At 37.8% G+C, this 20,037-nt stretch overlaps 1 protein-coding gene across 1 annotated transcript in view; it reads right to left on the bottom strand.

The window, feature by feature from the left end:
• Window positions 1–20,037, bottom strand: part of TBC1D5 (TBC1 domain family member 5) — a 274,157-nt gene that overhangs the window by 172,813 nt on the left and 81,307 nt on the right. The window contains exons 9-12 of the mRNA XM_073333539.1: window positions 17,789–17,877; window positions 16,236–16,286; window positions 16,073–16,142; window positions 5,941–6,113 (exon numbers count right to left, since the gene is read on the bottom strand). Of these exons, the coding sequence (XP_073189640.1) occupies window positions 5,941–6,113; window positions 16,073–16,142; window positions 16,236–16,286; window positions 17,789–17,877 (383 nt within the window). The remainder of the gene's footprint in view (window positions 1–5,940; window positions 6,114–16,072; window positions 16,143–16,235; window positions 16,287–17,788; window positions 17,878–20,037) is intronic.

Raw genomic sequence — 20,037 nt, 5'->3', positions numbered from 1 at the left:
TTGCAAACTTTTGGAGAAGCCCAAGAAGCAGTGAGGATATCAATCATTTAAGAAAACTAAAGGCAGGTAGTTTTGGTTTAAAAACAAAGAAATGAATCTTACAGAACTAACTGGTATTTATTTGTTGCCCCAATAAGGTATTTAACTGTGATGTTTCAGGAATTACCCACATTTATTTGCACAAAACAAATATTAGTTACATCCACTGATTGTGAGGAACCATATAACACAACTTTAAGAATAGATAAACAACCTCTTTTTCAAGTAGTGTAAAGATAAAGTCCCTCCCACATCAAAACAAAACATAGCTTTCCAAATGACCTTCACAGGTACTTCTCACCTTACCATTTACTTCTGCATTTGTAACCTTCTTACTACAACTACTGTTTTGCTATTAAAAAGATGATTGACAGAACAAGTCCATAAACTCTTAGGTATTAAAGTTAATATATGATTCAGCCCTGAAAAACCCATCTTAGATCCCTGTGAACTACACTTACACATGGTTTAATTTGTGGGACTTGCAGAGGATTATAAATTTTCCTAGAAAGACATGTGGGCATACTTAGCATAAACTCATTCTACAGGTAGGACAGACTAGGGATTATAAAGCACTGAATATGCTTTCTAAAAGCTTCCCTTTTACATGCAATGTTCTGCCTAATTCAAATAGTAAAATATTACAGGACAAATTCAACCCAGGAAGTCAATGAAAGTTGTGCTCACTTAGCCTAGGACAGAGTTTAGTCTCAAATACTTAGAGATGTGCTTTTTCCTTTGCTGGACAAAAGTTTGCATTTGCTTAGTTTTTAGTATACCATTATTGATTTTGATATGTTAATTTGTTTCAGTAGCAACAGGCAGATTAGGTGGCTTCTCTATTAACTGCACAATGGATCAAACTTGTTTTTATTGTAATTGCTGTCCAGCTAATTGATCACTGTAAATTAAAACTATAAAGCAACCATAATTGGTTTGGACCATTCCATAGACTATTTCTCTTCTTTTTGGAGGGGAAGTATGAAGGGCATAGGTAAAAATTGAGATGTTCTGGCTTTTCCTTAAAGAGGACTGATGCCTGTGATTACTTTTTCAGGACACCACCAAAGTTATCTCCTAATGTGATGACTAACCCCTCCAATGTTGCACATTGCTAATTTTTTTTCCTTGGATGCAGTAAGTAATACATATATTCCTTTACTATATTAATGAAATTCTTTAATTTCATTTCTCCTTCCCCAGTTAGGAGAAAGAATTCTGGCTTGTATTGAGGTGGCATGAGAGAGAAACAGGTGGATGCCCTACAGCAGAGCTCATAGCAAAGCAGCTAATAAAAATAGTAGTGGGGCTGCACAGCTGCTGTTGTCTTTTCTGAAACACAACCTTTCTAATGCTACCTACTGATCTATTCTAATGACTGCGGTCAAAAGTTACCCTATCAACTTGCTACTACTACGCTCCATCAAAAATATTTTTTGCTACCATGCGGCTATACACAAAATAGCTTTTTTACTGGACTATAATTCTAATATCAACCTACAGTGCCTGAATCTGAACCTCACACTTCAGTACAAACAAGCAGCTATCCTAGCTAACTGACTGATCTTCATAAAGTGGAACCATGGGGGGGGGGGGGGGAACATTGGCAAATACTGTTCTGAAGAGAGCTTTTTCTGGGCTTAGACAAAACTGTCATGAAATATTTATACCCAACTGTACACAAGCTTTTTTATTTTATATGGATGTGCTTATACAGAATTTGTTTAACCCACCTAATACTGGTATATAACCTGCCTTCAGGGTTATGATGAAGAAGCTTCCAAATATAAGCACTAATGGTTTCAATTTTTTCTTAAAGAAAGCTTTTACACTCTGGACATGTGGCACTGTGTTTGTGTGTGTTATTTTTTATATATCCATATGATAAACATTGATATAATCTGGTGGCGGTTACTGCATGCAGCTTCTTGAGAATTTCACTCAGTTCAATATTAATATATGTAATTCACTCTAAACCCTTATTACATAAAACAAATTAGTTGTAAAAATATTATGTGGTAGTATCTTTTTAAATTTATTCATCATCTTTTAAATTAAATGTAAAATAATCATCCATTACAAATAACTTTAAATGGAAGAAAATGCCCTAAAAAACATGTCTTTTTAAAAATTTCCTTTCTCAAGTTGAGAATACAGCCTGGCTTTAAGTTGACACAGAAAACACTGTATAAGAAGCAACAGAATGGTTTTGCAATAATTATTTTGCACTTTAACATGAATTAGATGTAAGGGTCAGAGAAATTAACATTTAAATACCATTTAATCTAGGACATTAATCATCGTTAACCCATCTAATTCTACAATTAAACTGAATATTCAATCTGTCAACCTCTCTAAGTATCTAATCCTTTTATTCAGATTTAACTATTTTTTTTTCTGAATTTAGGGGACGTTTATTGTCTGAAAACCTGTCATTGAACTACCACTATAATCAATTTACAGTTTCATTTAAATATATTTTTGTACATTTTACTTTCCAACAACAAAATAGTCAAATGAGACGTAACTGAGACAGATTCATTTATTTCGTATTGTATACTCAATGCGTAGAATCGCCATAAACATTAATTGGCTTTATTCTGACACATACTATTTAAAGCGTTAAAAACCCCAAATATCAGAGGGTAGCTGTGTTAGTCTGTACCCACAAAAACAACAAGGAGTCTGGTGACACCTTAAAGACTAACAGATTTATTTGAGCATAAGCTTTCGTGGGTAAAAACCTCACTTCTTCAGATGCATGGACTGCAAAACCCCAAAGACACCGGAAATAACTCATGGGGTTCGTAAGGAGTTAAACCGCCTTTCACTTTTATTTTGCTCATTCAAACCCAGCCCATGTTGATAGTTGCTGAAAAATTATCTGAAGGCGCGCAGTGGCCTAGTATGATTGGTGGTCACATTTCACATAGTAGACAGGTGTCCATATTAAAACAACCACATTTGGTACATGTTTTGGGCATCCGAGAGACAAAAGACTACATGGACATGAAAAGCAAACTAGCTTATCACACCTAATGGTATTCCCTTTTTGGTCAGCATTGACTCACAATGGCAGGGTACAGGAACACAGGTCCCAATGCCGTGGATAAAAAAATAAATAAATAATCTCTCTCTCTCTGTCTCCTGGGTCACTTTTCTCTAATGGCCAAATTCTCTGTATATTTAATATAATCCAAAGAAATATCACTATTCTGGCTACAAGATGAACACAGTGAGTTGTAAATGTTTCCATCCTTCTACTTTTACCCCTTCAATTTGAATGAGACCACAAGCACACACAACCCACTAACAAACCTTTCCTCCCTTAAATTATTTTCATCACTGTGACGTAATTTGTCCTAAAGATACCATGGAGCTTGTAACACAAGGTCAAATATCCCTGGTCCCTCATTCCAGCAAGCCATATGGTATGGGGAAAAATAGATATTGTTGATGGCTGTCTCAAATAAAACAAGCACTAAATAAAGAAATCATCAAGCAGAACATTCAGATGCTTGATCTGAACTAGCAAAATTGTTAGTCATACCACAAGTACTGTACTGACCTAGTGCTCAAGTAAACAGTTTTTTTTAAAAGGAGGTAACCAAGTCAAATTTCTGAATATTAGCCGCACAAGGAAGAAGCTTCTGAAAATTAGTATTAAAGCATACACAAATCCTGACCCGGTGACTTCAACAAGTTTCTCTGTCATTACAAATAGAAGAATGACTGCTGCTAAATTTAAAATGTTAAAAACAAATATATGAAGTTACATAAATTATAAACAAATATTTGTCCTTCACCTATCACTGAAACTGTGAAAAGTTCAAGACATGTTGTATTTGTAAAGAGACCTAGAAGCTGCCGAACTCAGTCCAACTGGCTATCCCAAATCCATTACTTATTACAAACCTTTCACTCTGCCTATCCGTCTTATCTCCTTCCTCTTGCTCCTGCACCATTTTAGTAGAATATTCCCAGGATTGTGCATTGTGAGACAGTGATTTAAATTATGGTTAAATACTAAACCAAACCCAAACCCCTTTGTTCGCAAACACTTTTTGCAACTAATTTAATCAATGTGCTCTCATGAGCTCTTGATGTAGTTACCTTACTTAAGCTGGAAATGTAACGTAACTACAACTAATAGTTAAAATGACTAGAAATGTCTCCTCTAGCTCAAAAAACATTAACCACTACACAAAATTTGGCATTTGAGGCAGTCAACTTGCGCACAACTGTAAACCATTATTCAGAAAAGTGCCTATCTGACAGCACTAGAGGCAAGAATAATTACAATATGCTCACATTATTTTTCCTCACTTTTTTCAAGTACTTCACACTGAATCAGAAATTTGTAATGGAAATGACCTGCTAGAAAATCTAGTCCACTCCCTTGACAATGCTGGTTTGTTCTCTATGATACATTTTTTAGAGCTTTGCCCAGCCTTGGTTAAAAGTGTCCTAATTTATGGGGCTTTCACTGCTGCTATCGATAATTTTACAGCTTAATACCTCCCTGTCAAGAAAGTTTTCTTGATAGTCTCTCTGAAGAGTTCCTTTTTTTAAATTTCATCCCACAAGCATAAAGTCTCCACTCTTTCTACCCGTGTGTGTGTCACCTGAGAACACACTGTCCTTTCATTGTTGCCATATTGCACCGCAAACTCACATCTACTTTGCCTTCTATGATTACTCCTCACCAATATGGAGTTTCAGGTTTTGCCTTCCCAGTGCATATCTGTGTTATAGATCAGTTTTGTCTCAACATATCAGTTTGTATTCTTCCAAGTTGTTTCTTATTTTCTCTCTATCCATATTTCTAAACTCTCAAGGTATGTGAGCATTATTTTTCTGTCCTCATTGGTACTTATACACTTTCCAATTTAATATGATTTGTGAAGTTCAGTAAAGAACTGTCTACCTCTTCTTCCAGATCATAAGTAAAATTATTAAATAAAATGAGACCCATACAGTATCCCAACTAGATAATCTGCCTTGTCCCCAATTTTAACACCTTGTCATTGATCTTTCCTTGTTTGCAGCCCCTTCAGCCAATTTTCAGTTTATCTGACAGGGTTCATATCACAGCCCACTTAGCTTAACTTTGCAAGATTACGCGAGAGATTGTATCAAAGACTTTACAAAAGTCTAAATCTATGTATATCATGTTATAAAATTAGTAAATGAAGGTAATTTTATATAAAAAGCAATCAGGTGTGATAAAATTTGTTCTTTATAAACCTAGGCTACTTATTGTTCTCAGTTCCATTATCCTCTAGATCTTAAATGATTATGTCTCTTAAGATTTCTTCTATTTTACTACAGATTCAAGTTAAGACTTCATCTTTAAAGATCACAATACAACCTTGACATATTCTAGTAACCTAGATAAATCTGCAATATTCATATCCAAGGAAACAACATGACAGAGCCCAACTTAAGGTAAAATTGTTAGTCAGCATTGCTTACAAAAACTTTGACCCTGAAGTAAAACAGCAACATATTCGCTTATGGCAACTATATACATGGGTTCCCAACTGTCCCACGTATACAGAATAATCAAACTGAACTGAGCTTCTACATTTTAGAAAACTGAAGCTGGGTGACGTTAGAAGAGTCTTTTTCCAGAAATTCCCACTCAAAAATATTTCAAGTAAATTCTTCAGAAAACTGTAGTACAAAAATACTTCCAGGCATACAATAAAGCATTTTCATATGATGTGTGGTTAGCAGAATAAGCACATGAACACAAAGGTAAGTAGTGCTTTTTCTTAACTACATTTTCCTTTATTCCTGAAGACATTAATGTTTTAAAACAAGTAGGGCAAATATTCCCTAATTTAAGAGAAACAAATTGCAAGCAATTAAAATAAACAAGGCACTATAAACACTTACAGTCCATAAATCTGTGGAGCAATTTCTAGCCTGTTCAGATGCATGTACAGCTCAATATCATGTTTCTTCAGCAGGTGATCCTGTATCTGGTTTACTTTAGTTACAATAGCAATAGATGGACCTAAATCCTGTGGCCTCGCAAATGGTATAGGCGTCATCATTGCATCTTTCTCCTAAAGACAGAAAAACAAACAGAAAATGAATTATTAGAACACTTTGCATGAAACATCAGTATAGATGTACATGAGAGAGAATTATTTTCCTGTAATCGTGGACTTCTGAAGTAAACATCTCAACAAATCACTTTACCCAGCTCAGAGTTCTGGTTCTGGCAGGAGTGCCTCACAGTCCACTGCAGGGGAACCTGTTGTAGGCACCTGCCCCCCACTTCAAGTTAACTTCATTCTATTGGTCAATATGCTCCCATGTTGATAAAGAGTAAAAATGTAATCAGAATGACAGAACCGCAAGTCTGTGCAGGTTTCCTAGTGTCAGACACTAAAAAGTCCAGTAACAAATAAATGAAAAAATGTAATAAAGCAACAGATCTTAACAAATGTTTGTTTTTTTTTAAAAGAAACGAAGTAAATGTGCTTGGACCAGTCTTATTTAAAGGTATGTTTTTTTAAAAAGAAAAGTCAGGAGAAGTAACTTGCCTACTGAAACTGTTAAACTTTTAAAATTAGCAGATACGGTGAATAAAATACCACCAAAAAAAATAAGTGGGAAAATACAAAAATAAGAGATATTGTAAAAACAATATAAGGGATTGGGAAAATGATCACAAGACTCCAAAAGGGTTACAGCTTGATACCAAATCTTGATTCTGGCAAAGCACAGGACAAATCAAAGTCCTAGATTTTAATGAAAGTTTGCAGGAAAAATAACACGTAATTGCTTTTAAAATATCTTTAATGGAAATAAATCCAGAGCTCGCTGCCATAGAAAACTGAGGCCCCGGTCCTGAAAACTCTCATACACATGCTTAACTTTAAGTATTGTGAGTAGTCTCTCAAATGCAAGTCTTTTATACCCTTAAGTATTTGCAGGATCCAGGCTTTGTTTTGCCCAGAATGGGCTTTGACATGTTCTTTGAATTGCTGGCCCACCAGACTGTTATAATGAGAGCAGTAAGACATGATGCTCTTGGAGACTGTGGAATCTATTAAGTTAGCATAAAATGAAACAAAAACCTGAGTAGACATTGTAAAAGCTTTAGTCTGACCCAGATAAAAGCATAGGAACCTTTCTTGACATCAAGCCTACAAAGGGATTTCCATAGCAGGATGATTAAACTGTAATTGACACCATCAGCTTATTCCTGAGAAAGGTAAGGTGTGTGTCACAGAGGCTTGCCGCTCAGTCACTCTGCAAAGTGAGGCAAATGGCTTTCACTGTGTGAAATATGAACTCCCAGGAATCGAGTTACTAAAAGGGAACCATTCATCAGATTAGGAGCACTGTATTACCCCATAACAATGTAGCAGTCCCTTATTCATCTCATAGCCAGGAACTAGCTGCAGAGTATGCTCTTAACTACAGCTGGTTTCAAAGGTTCTACCCATTTCTAGAGGAATTCTACAAGAAATGGTAGAATCTTTGATATGGTACTTTTTTTTTTTTTTTTAACAGACACCCGCTTTATTATTATTTACTTTCATCACAGCACCCAGGAGCTCCAGTCATATACCAGGTCTCCATTGCACTAGGTGATGTACAGACACAGAACAAAAAGACAGTCCCTGACCCAAAGCACTTGCAGCCCCAATATAAGACAAGAGGCAATGGATAGATTCAGACAGCTGGGGGAATACAAGGAAACCAAGAGACAAAAGGGGCATAACACACAAGCAGAGTGAACTAGGTGATGTCAGCAAACAGCACATTAGTTCACTGATTTTTTTTGAAGGTGTGTGTGTGGTTTTAGTTAGGAGGAAGAAGGGGCGGGGAGGAGAGGCAGGTGTGGTGTGAATCTGAGGTGAAGAGTCTGTGAGACAAGAAGGGGAGATCTGGAGCAAATGACCTATCAGCCCAGGGAAGAAAATGTCAGAACATTCTACAGTTTTGACTTCCACTTTGCCTCCTTCTGGTCTTACAGGCTGGAGTCTCCAGCTGGCTGCTCTCAGATTTTAGGAGATATATCCCATCTACCAACCTGTATAGGAAATGGTGGGTGACAATGCCAAACTACCTACAGAGGGAGCCACCATCGACTTGGACTGCCTATCATGGATGGTCTTCCGTATATAAGAGATTGATTACTTTAGTCACATTCTCGCTAAGTAATGGGAATGCCAGATCTCTAACATTCGTTGCCCTTCTCTTCATCCCCAGTGGAGACGTATGTAGCCTCAGGAGAGTTTTCGGTCTCCTTTGTGCCTAAATAGCGACACAGACTGTTGCAGGTCAGAGGTAGAGTAGTCTCTTCTCACCAGAGGTGGAGCTTGGGGCTTCAGTGGAGGCAATACATGGCTTGAGCTGCCAGTGTTCAGTATCACTAGGCTGGCATCTTGAAACACCAATGGAATCAAAAGGTTTAGTGTAATCAGATGATACTAATGCATTAGGTCTGTCTGGGAATTTTGAAGATGTCAAAGTGCAAGGGCCTATCTTGTGTATCAATGTGCTCCTTGAAGCATAGGACACAGAAGTCACGCTTTTCTGTCAGAAAAACTTCTAGGCAGACTACAGTCAGTATTGTTTTTTAATCTAATGGGCAACTTCTCCATTCTGGAAGATGTAAGGGTTCTAAAAAATGTGCCTCAAAATTTGCCCATCCATAAAATGCATCTTTGTCATAGGGTATTTTGAAGCCAAATTGATTACTATTTTAAAACATTGAGATCCTATGACTGATGGCCATACAGCACTACAGAAAGGAGTGTTATGACTAGTCAATCAGAGAATCAGGGCTTGAAGTAGGCCAATAGGCTTGATTGGTAGGAAGTTTAGCCCTCACAGTACATAAGTGTATGTGGCTGCCCTTTAAAGATACCAGAATGGTGTGTAGGGTCAGAATGGCACTATGATGTTTGTTTCCAGTGCGGATAGGTGATTGTAGGATGGAGAGCTCCCACACAGAAGATTCTCTTAGCAGCGGTCCCCTTGTTCAGGTATTATTGATGAATAGCCTTCAGAATGAGGAAGGCAATGAACAGAATGCTAAGTAGAGGGATGTGTTTGGGTGGATCTGAATTAAGAACAGCATAATACACTCGAAAAATTACGTACAGGAGTAGGGTAAGGGAAGATAATCCGTGGATTACAAGAAAACTGGAAAGTTCACTACTAGCTGCAAGCTTGAGACTCCTTAGAATTTGCTCTTTAATTAAAAAAGTCTCTTGTTTGGAGACATCCAACATTCCACAAATAGAGAGAAACATGATTGTGAAATGGCCATGATTTTGGTGACTAATCTAATACAAAGATTAATCCACAGACTGATTAGTTCAGACAAATTATTCCAATAACTACAAAAACAAATTTGTGTTTAAGATCAGCAAGGATTTCACTGCTAAGCCAAACTGGTCGTCTGCCATATTTACTATTCTTTCTACACATCGGGATGGTTTGTGTGTCCAGGCACTTGCACTTGAACCAATTTGTAAAAATCATGACTGGTTCTCTGTCAGCTGATAAAGAGGAAAGAAAGGATATACACATCATATGAACTGTTTGCTACAAATAATTCACCAAGTTCTGCTTGTATGAACAATAATCCAGTTTTATTTGATACATATTTTTTTTAATATCAGAGCTCATTTCAGAAGGCAGGAGTGCCTGGACACACAAACCGAAGCTCACCTTTTTGCACCAACCACAGAACAAGCTGGTTCATAATGAAAGCATAAAAAGCTCACTCCCCTCCTTCCATTCTATACTCCTTCAGCAGTTCCTTTCCCCTCCCCCAAGGCTGCCAATCAGGATTCTTCAAAAAACAGCCAGCTGTCCTGGACTCCTTTCCCCTTCATGTCATTCTCCCAGGGGATCCTGCCCATCACTCCCTGAGGGAGTCAAAGTCTCCTTTTCTGAAGTCCAGAGTTTGTATTCTGCTGCTCTCCTTTCTTCCTTGTGTCAGGATCCTGAACTCGACCATCTCATGGTCACCGTCTCCCAGGTTCCCATCCACTTTTGCTTCCCCTACTAATTCTTCCCTGTTTGTGAGCAGCAGGTCAAGAACTTCTGATATTCTTTTTGAGGTCTGGAGAAAACTGAAGTGCAGTGAGTGAACCCAAAACTGAAGGTCTCTCAGAAAATGATTTATTAATGGGTTTGGGTCCCATACAGAACATGACTACATTTCACATAGTGTCTTTCATACAAACTGTCCCAAAACACTGCAGGGAGTTAAACACATAATCAGGTAAGAAAGAAATTAAGAGTCAAATACAAAGGGGGAAAAAAACCCCTTAGATTTGAAAAGAGAGTCCATGGGGTAGGAAGATACAGGAATTTTGTTGCAGAATGAGGATGAGAAAGGAGGCCTGTGTTGCATGAGCAAAGGATGCTCGGGTAAAAGTACAGAAAGACAAGGTACAACAGGTAGACTGTAGAGAATCTATCAAGGGCCTGGCATTGTTTTAATTAGATTTTGAAATGAATAAGCAACTAAATGGAGTTGACTAATGAAGTAATATATAGCCCAGCTTTACACATGTGATAAAAATATGCAGAAAACTAAAGTCCAAGTCTGAAGAGCAGAAACCAGAGAAGAAGAGGGGTAACAAAACATTCAGTAGTTAAGAAGAGAGGAGGTGAAGGCACAGACCAGGAGTTAAGCAAAGGTACACTCCAGTGTCATGGAGGTGGAGATAAGTAATTGTGGATGAGGGAGTTGAGGGAAGAAGAGAAGGAGAGTACTGTGTTATCAAGTTACCAAGAGTGAAGGCAAATTGGAAATCTGAGTTGAGGCAGGAAAAGGAGAGGATACAGTTTTGCTTGAGCATGATCTTCTTGTTCAAGTGTAATATTTCAACTTCGTAAACATTTATCAAAAGGGTATTTTCATGAAGCCATGAGGACACTTGGTCAAGGTGGACAGGTAGGAGTTATTAAAGGTGCTGTAAACTGTGAATCATTTAATATCATGTGGCAAGATGATGATGAAAAACAGAAAAGAACAAAGAGCCAAGAACTTAATGCTACAGAAATCAATACAGGAGGAACTTTTGCCCAAAAGGAAACATCGCTGGAGACAATATTTAGACAGGAATGAAACAGCAAACAACAAGAGACACCTGGTTAGCTATGGAGGTCTCACACTTCTGACTATGCACTGAGGTCAAAGTTTTTCATAGATTCCAAGGCCAGAAGAGACCATTGTGCTCACCTAGTCTGATGTCCTGTATGACACAGGTCACACAGCTTCCCCAAAATAATTCCTAGAGCAAATCTTTCAGAAAACATCCAGTCTTGTCATCACTGATGAAGAATCTACCATGACTCTTGCTAAAAATTGTTCTAACGGTTAATTATTTTCACCATTCAAAATTTACACCTTACTTCCAGTCTGAATTTTGCTAGCTTCAATTTCCAGCCATTGAATCATATTATATCTTGTCTGCTAGCCTGAAGAGGCCATTATTAAATATTTATTCCCTACATAGGTACTTACAGATTATAATCAAGTTACCCTTTAACCTTCTCTTTGTTAAGCCAAATAGATTGAGCTCCTGGAGTCTATCATTATATAAGGAATGTTTTCTAATCCTCCAAACATTCTTGTGGCTCTTCTCAGAACCCTCTCCAATTTATCTACATCTTCTTGAACTGTGGACACCAGAACTGGACACAGTATTCCAGCAGTGGTCATCCAGTGACACATGCAGAGGTAAAATAACCTCTCCACTTCTACTCGAGATGTTTATGCATCCCAGGATCGCATTAGCTTTTTTGGCCATATAATCACATTGGGAGCTCATGTGCAGCTGATTATTCACCACAATCTCCAAACCTTTTTCAGAATCACTGCTACCCAGTATATAGTTCCCCATCCTGTCAGTATGGCCTACATTCTTGTATATATTTAGCCATATTAAAACATATATTATTTGCTTGTGCCCAGTTTACCAAGTGATCCAGAATGTTCTGAATCAGTGACCTGTTCTCTTCATCATTTACCACTCTCCCAATTTTTGTGTGACCTGAAAAATTAATCAGTGAGGACTTTATGTTTTCTTCCAGGTCACTGTTAAAAATGTTAAATAGCACAGAGCCAAGAACCAATCCATGTGGGACGCCCCGGGAAACACACTGGCTCAATGATGATTCTCCATTTACAATTACATTTTGAGACCTATCAGTTAGCCAGCTTTTAACCCATTTAATGTGTGCCATGTTAATTTTATATTGTTTTAGTTTTTTAATTAAAATATTGTGTGGTACCAAACCAAGCGTCTTACAGAAGTCTTATTACATCAACACGACTACCTTGATCAACCAAATTTGTAATCCCATCAAAAAAGATATCAAGTTAATCTGAAGAATCTATTTCCCATAAATCCACGTTGGTTTGCATTAATTATATTACCTTACTTCAGTTCTTTAGTAATTGAGTCCTGTATCAGTCACTTCACTATCTTGCCTGGGATTGATGTCAGACTGACAGGCCAATAATTATCTGGGTCATTCTGTTTATCCTTTTTAAAACCTGCCATAACATTAACTTTCTTCCAGTCTTTTGGAGCTTCCCCAGTGCTTTAAGACTTACTGAAACTCTATATTAATGTTTCAGTGAGGTCCTTAACCAGCTCTTTTAAAATTCCTGTATGCAAGTTATCTGGACCTGTGGATTTTAAAATGTTTAACCTTTAATTTCTAACAGTAGCTGCTGTTTAACACCCTCCAGTGGTACTAGTGGAATGGAAAGAGTTATCATTAGTTGATGAGACTATCATCTGTTTCCCCCCAAATACAGAACAGATATATTAATGGAAAATTTCTGTCTTTTCTACATTATTATTGATAATTCTACCATTTTCATCTAGTAATGGACCAATATCATTATCAAGATTCTTTAGTTCATAATATATTAAAAACCTCTCTTATTGTTCTTAACTCTGCTCCCATATATTTCTCCTTGTATCCCTTGACTTCCCTTATCAATTTTTTACAATTCCTAATTTCTGATTAAAATTCATTACTGTAAACTTCCCCTTTTTGTTATACCTGTATATTATTTTTTAATTTTTACAGCTGCCTTCACTTCCCTTCTAAACCAAAACAAAATTATTAATCAGTATGACCTTCTTCCTCAATTGTGGCTTTTTGGGAATCTAGTAAGGTGTTTTTAAATGACTTCCAATGATCATTCACATTTTTCTGATTAAATTCTTCCTCACAACTGACTTGGCTCCTAATAGTTTTCAGCTTTGTGAAATTGGAGCTATTAAAGCACCAGTATATATGTTACTAGTCTTGATTTTATTTTGCTTGCACGTTATAAATGTGATCAAGTCATGATCACTTGTACTTAAACTACAATTAATTTTTAGTTCTGTGATCAATTCCTCTTTATCTGTTAGGACAAGGTCTAATGACCGCACTGCACCTTTAAGTGGGGGAGGGGGAATATTATCCGGCTGGCTAAGGGAAGAGGAACAGTGTGCTATGGGTGAATGGGTGGGGAGGGGAGAGATCGGAAGCTGATGCAAAAGCGAGGAATGGATCAGGGTTGTGACACTGATTCATCCTCTAAGACCGGAAGGGCAAAAGGAATTAAAAGGGGGCAAGCCCAGGTGTCCTGTTCCACAAAGCAGGCAAGGCAGCATCCACCCTCCCTGCCTTTTAGGTGGCAAAATACCAATTTAGTCAGGACCTGCTGCGGAGATTGCACTAGCCACCTCTTTTTAGGGGAGCTGGGAAGGAATTTTCCCCTCATCGCCAGATAGGCCTAGGTGGAGTAGAGGCTTTTTCGTCTTTCCCACATTGTGTTCAGGGAGGGCTTTGTTGATGTGAGGCATGAAGGGAGTTAGGCTAATATGTTGCAATTCACTATGTAAGTGTGGGGCGGATGTCCAGTGCAGGTATTTCACAAGGAAGGTACACACAGTCACTGGATAAATGGCTTGATAAAGGACTTAAAAAGGTGTTGGTTAAAGGAACAGAACAGGGCAGGGTAATGGTGTGCGGGATTCCTATGAATGGTATGGCAGGGAGCCCACCCCCCTTTCTTATAGCCCACTTAACCTCCTATGTGGTAGGGAGGATAGGAAGGTCCCAGCAACGGGTTGGCTAGGGGACCTGGAAAAAGACAGGGGGGGCTGGTGGAAGCTCCCCAGGTAGTTATTGAATGAACTTGGGATTACTGGCACTGTGCACTTTTACCTGTCAGGCAGTCCTAGATATCTAATAATAAAGTTGCTGCCTGATTAAAATCATATCGAGTGTATCCTGTCCTCCTTTCACTATAGCCGGACAATAAAGAACTCCCTCGTGTTTGGTCAATGTTCCCCATGTACTAGATATCTAATAATAAAGTTGCTGCCTGATTAAAATCATATCTAGTGTATCCTGTCCTTCTTTCACTATAGCTGGACAATAAAGAATTCCCTCATGTTGGCTGCAACACTTTTTGAGTTATGAAACTGTCACATATAATGTTTACAAATTCCAAGAATATTTTAGTATTGGCAGCAGGAGACATCCAGCATATGTCACTCAAACTGAAGTCTCCTATGATCACACAGCTTTTTTCCCCGACACATTGTAGATTGCCTCCTTACAAAACTATCATCCTGTTCCCAATGTTTTCAGTGGTCTGTTAGGACATTGATCAATAAGCATTCAAATTTCTTCTGAGTTATCAGTGACTCAAAACAGGTAATGCCATTTCTCACACAGAGTGCCACTCCCCATCCCGTTTTGCACATTCTATCCTTCTTAAATAGGTGAGCACACCATCATCATTAGAGCGGATGATACTAAACTGGGAGGAGTGCTTGATATGCTGGAGGGGAGGGATAGGATACAGAGGGACCTAGGATTGGACCAAAAGAAATCTGATGAGGTTCAATAAGGATAAGTGCAGTGTCCTGCACTTAGGACGGAAGAACCCAATGCACAGCTACAGACTAGGGACCGAATGGCTAGGCAGCAGTTCTGCGGAGAAGGACCTGGGGTGACAGAGGACGAGAAGCTGGATATGAGTCAGCAGTGTGCCCTTGTTGCCAAGAAGGCCAATGGCATTTTGGGATGTATAAGTAGGGGCATAGCGAGCAGATCAAGGGACGTGATCGTTCCCCTCTATTCGACATTGGTGAGGCCTCATCTGGAGTACTGTGTCCAGTTTTGGACCCCGCACTACAAGAAGGATGTGAATAAATTGGAGAGAGTCCAGCGAAGGGCAACAAAAATGATTAGGGGTCTGGAACACATGACTTATGAGGAGAGGCGGAAGGAACTGGGATTGTTTAGTCTGCAGAAGAGAAGAATGAGAGGGGATTTGATAGCTGCTTTCAACTACCTGAGAGGTGGTTCCAGAGAGGATGGTTCTAGACTATTCTCAGTGGTAGAAGAGGACAGGACAAGGAGTAATGGTCTCAAGTTGCAGTGGGGGAGGTTTAGGTTGGATATTAGGAAAAACTTCTTCACTAGGAGCGTGGTGAAACATTGGAATGCATTACCTAGGGAGGTGGTAGAATCTCCTTCCTTAGAAGTTTTTAAGGTCAGGCTTGACAAAGCCCTGGCTGGGATGATTTAATTGGGGATTGGTCCTGCTTTGAGCAGGGGGTTGGACTAGATGACCTCCTGAGGTCCCTTCCAACCCTGATATTCTATGATTCTATGATTCTAGAGGGAGGTCAGGGCAACAACGGTATGCAAGACAGAAGACTCTGCCCAGAACAAACTCAAGACAAACATCTGCTTACTCTACATAATGATCACCATTATTGCAGATCAAACTGTAAACTGAATTACAATATACAACACAAGCAGTCAACTAGACAACTTTCTACAAGTGAGGCAACCTACAAGCAATTACTACCTACAAGGATACTCAGGAAGCCTACAAGGAATTTATTTTTTATTTAATTAAGAAGATGACTGTTACTTTCAACTTATTTCATTTTGCTGTGTTAAAGCATGTTCACTTGCAAGTACTATAAATATATATTTTTAAAACAATATTTACCTTCTGACTGTCATGTTCAAATGTCGAAAACCAATGTTCTGCAGTTTTCATAAGATGTGTGAACATTGCACTGAGGGGAAAAAATGGAAATTTGATGTTAAATAATACATTGCCTGCAGAAGTAAAGGAAATGTAAACACAACAGGAAGTTGTTAAAACTTACTAGGCGTCATGTTCCAGATATTCAGGGTTCAAAAGCGCTTGCATTTCCTCACTGAAACAGCCAAGAGGAACAATCAAAATTTGAATATTTATTTTTGGTCAATGTTCCCCATGTACTATTATGTACTTATAAGCCAACTTTATATAAAGTGCAAATGAGAAAAACTAGCCTTTTTTTTAATTAAAAAGAGTAACTCCATTGAACAAATGAAGTCTTTCCTTTCTATAAAGATCAAAAACAAATTAGCTGCCTTGTCTGAGCTACAATGAAGTAACCATCTAATTATTCCAAATAACAAATTACTGAATGTCACAATGTATTATTTGAATATGCTTGATCTAGACTAATTGATTACTGCACAATCTATCACTGTTTGTCCAAAACAAAAAAAATATGGTTACCGGTCAAATATGCAATATCAAAACATTAATTTATTTTGTTTTAATAGCTTCTATTTTTATTGTATTTTAACAGCAATTAATCAGTGACAGTATTCTTATCCATCTACTTTGCTGCCTAGCTCCCTTTTCAGTGGGGATGGAATGGGATGCTATGCATATTATGTGGTTATTCTGAGCATCCTGCAAGCTTACTTTCCACTGAAGAGCATCTTGTAATGCAACTTCAGGATTTCTAAAGATAGACACTGAATGAAAACAAATACATGTAAGCACACTCCATCCCTATGCTAACACTGATCTTAAACAATCTTGTTAAGTATTGCTAAGAGAGGTTATGTTATAACAGGGGTAATTAAATTATATTAATGCAGCTGGGTTCCAAAAGCAAGACAACTGCAAAATATGGCTGCACAACACTAAGTGATTCAAGCAGGCAACTTGTTAAAAAACAAGTAAAACCTTATTCATGGAGCAAGAGAATAAAAGGCATTTGAATTTAGTTGAGGGACAATAATGTGTGTTGCAACATTTATGTGTACACTATTTTAATGAAATGGAGAAACAATGCCTAAACTTAATATTACTTTGAAGTTAAATGACAGTCACATAATATAGCTATTAAAAATCTTGTATGGGATGAAAGAGTTATTGATCACTGCAATTTTTTTCTATAGTGATTATTTAAAGGTATGACAAGAAAATGTTGATACACAACTTATCCATTCCTGGACTGGACTTCTTTGATTTGCCTCCTCTCCACAATGACAGAGATTAAAGCACATCTGGGTCTTGTACAATGCAGTGAAAATAGTATATGTACCGGTTTTAAGTTGATACTTTTCCTCTGGTTGGTCCCCTCTTTCTTTTTTCACTGACTAAAATGTAAGAATTACTTCTTCTCCAGAAAGCCCCTTTATGAGTTACTTTTGATTTTCATGGAGGTACGGGGCAATTAATACATCTCAAAGATTAACCTGTTAATCATGATAAAACAAAAAACTAATAAAAGAAAACTTAACTATCGGTTTTATTTGGATAGACCTTAAAGCCAATATGTTAATTCTACAGAAGATACAGTTCATTCTTAACTCTATAATAATATGGAAAAATGTGACAATTTCTATATTACATGGATAAATATACAACACTTGCCTTGGCTGTGCAGCTTCACTCGCATGTAAAAAAGCTTGGTGGTCACAATGCAAGATAAAGATTATAGGTGCTAAAAGTTCGTGCATACCCTAAACATTAAAAGGAAACAGAAGTACAGTAAGATGTTTCATTCATGCACCAGCGCAGTAATGCTCCACCTCAGCATCCAGCAGCCAATAGTATCAGAAGCAGCAGCATAATGAAAAGCAAGAAAATTTACATTCTTAGAATTGATTCATAATCAATGGGTTTTGTTTTAAATTCTGATTAAATCTAAGTGTTTATTCGCCTGTAAAATATGGGTAGCAAGTTATTCTCCCTTTTCATAACATAACAGACAACAATTTGGCAACGGTAGACAAACCCGCACCTGGCAGTTACTCCAAGATCTATGTTCATAAATATGAATTTTATTTATGATAATTACAATCATGAGCTACAGTATCAAGATCTGCAATAAGGATAAATTATGAAATCTAAACTGACTTTTATTTGATAATGTTCCAAAACGGGGATCTCAGTAGCCTTTGGAAAAAACAAAGGCAGCTATTTGGGGAACTAGAAAATGAGATATCCATGCCTATGGAGACCAAAACAAAAGGTTTTTTTAAAGTATCTTCATTATGTTTATATTGAAGGATTTGTACGGAAAGATGTATAAAACCTCTGCCAGCCAATACATGGCAAAACTTTAGTGCTGTTCTATTTCAGATGTTTGGTATCTACACTGCAAAACCAAAAAACCCTGAGTCAAGAATGTGTAGGGGTCAAGCCAGTGATGGTGCCCTATTCAAACTCCTCCCACAATCTCAGATCAGATGAATATTTTGGATAGAATGATCAGCAGTGAAATACCTCATTATGTTGATATTTTAAATTGTCATCACTTAGCTGAAAAAGATTACACCCCATTAAAGAGATTAAAAAGACAAAGCAAACCTCTCCCAAATTATTGCTTCTGCCTCTATTTGTACCTATTGAGGTTACATCTGAAAGGTTTCCCCTTCTCCCCGACCACAATCAGAGACACTTAGGGTGTCAAGCTGGTTCTTCAAAGAAGCCTAAACTCCCTTAGGCCCCTTTGATGATTCCAGCCTTAATTTTTAAAATGAAGAAAAAGAAGAATAAAAAAGCAACCCTCTGCAGAAACAGATGCAGCGTGAGAGAAAATACCATGCAGTACTGGTTCAGTCAGACACATTAGCACACATATTAAAAGGTGTAATTTCATAAATATGTTTATTACTGTATTTCTCTTGCAGCTCACTTAGACAATTAATCCACCATTCTTTTTCAGGGACAATTGGATATTAAGAATTGGATATTCAGTGTTAAGTTCCCTAAAATTCCTAGAGTGTACTTAGATTTCTTGCATGCCTGTCAGGAGAGTATCTGACACAGATAGGACCACAAATCACCTTCTTGACCGCTTCACTAAACTGCCTTTCCAGTCTCCTGCCTCAAGTTGATGCAATTCATGTGGATGGGTGTGCCACAGCCAGTTAAACCACATGGAGCCCAGAACCACCAGATAGGTCCCTTCAGCCTCACAGAGGGAGGAGAAGCTCATCTGTAGAGTGTAGGGGTGCCAGAATAGAACAGCAGTAGTATGCTGAAAAGAAATTCCCTCTTCAATACCTATTCCTAGAACACAAGGGAGCAGGATATTGTAGGGAGAGGGGTGGCCCTTGAAGAGGACAGAGATATTTGGAGGACAGGTTTTATGAGAGAGGTTATAGTATTACCAATCCCATACATTCAAAAATCATGAGTCAGCAGCCCTCCCTCCCCAATCATAGGATTTTTAAACAATAAATTTGGAGGGTTTTCTCTTTGGCTTCCGATTTCTGAGCTTTTAGGGAACATTTGGGTAATGTTTTCAAGCTTTTCTCTGTAACAATGAGGATTAGAAATTTATGTTTGGGTGGTTTTTTTTAATTAAAGCATTTGATTATTCCATGAACGGGTGCCTTCAGAAAATTATCAAATATGGCAAGACTTGTGATAAGATCACTAGTTAGCACCACCAGGTTTGGGAGAGAGGTATAGATCTGCAGCATGGGAGTGAGGAAGAGAAAAGAGAGTTTGGGAGGACCAGAGAGAAGAAGATCGACAAAACTGCCAAAAATACTGAGATAAATTGCAGGCTACGTAGGCTGTAATTTTATTGACTTCCCACCCCCTAAAAGTTAAGCATAAATATAAAATCTACTATTGACTAAATCTTCTATCACCCCATACATATGAAA

The sequence above is a fragment of the Lepidochelys kempii genome, chromosome 2 (assembly GCF_965140265.1).
Source record: "Lepidochelys kempii isolate rLepKem1 chromosome 2, rLepKem1.hap2, whole genome shotgun sequence".
NCBI lineage: Eukaryota > Metazoa > Chordata > Testudines > Cheloniidae > Lepidochelys > Lepidochelys kempii.
The sequence above is the reverse complement of the archived record's forward strand: the minus strand, read 5'-3'. Positions and strand labels throughout refer to the sequence as shown.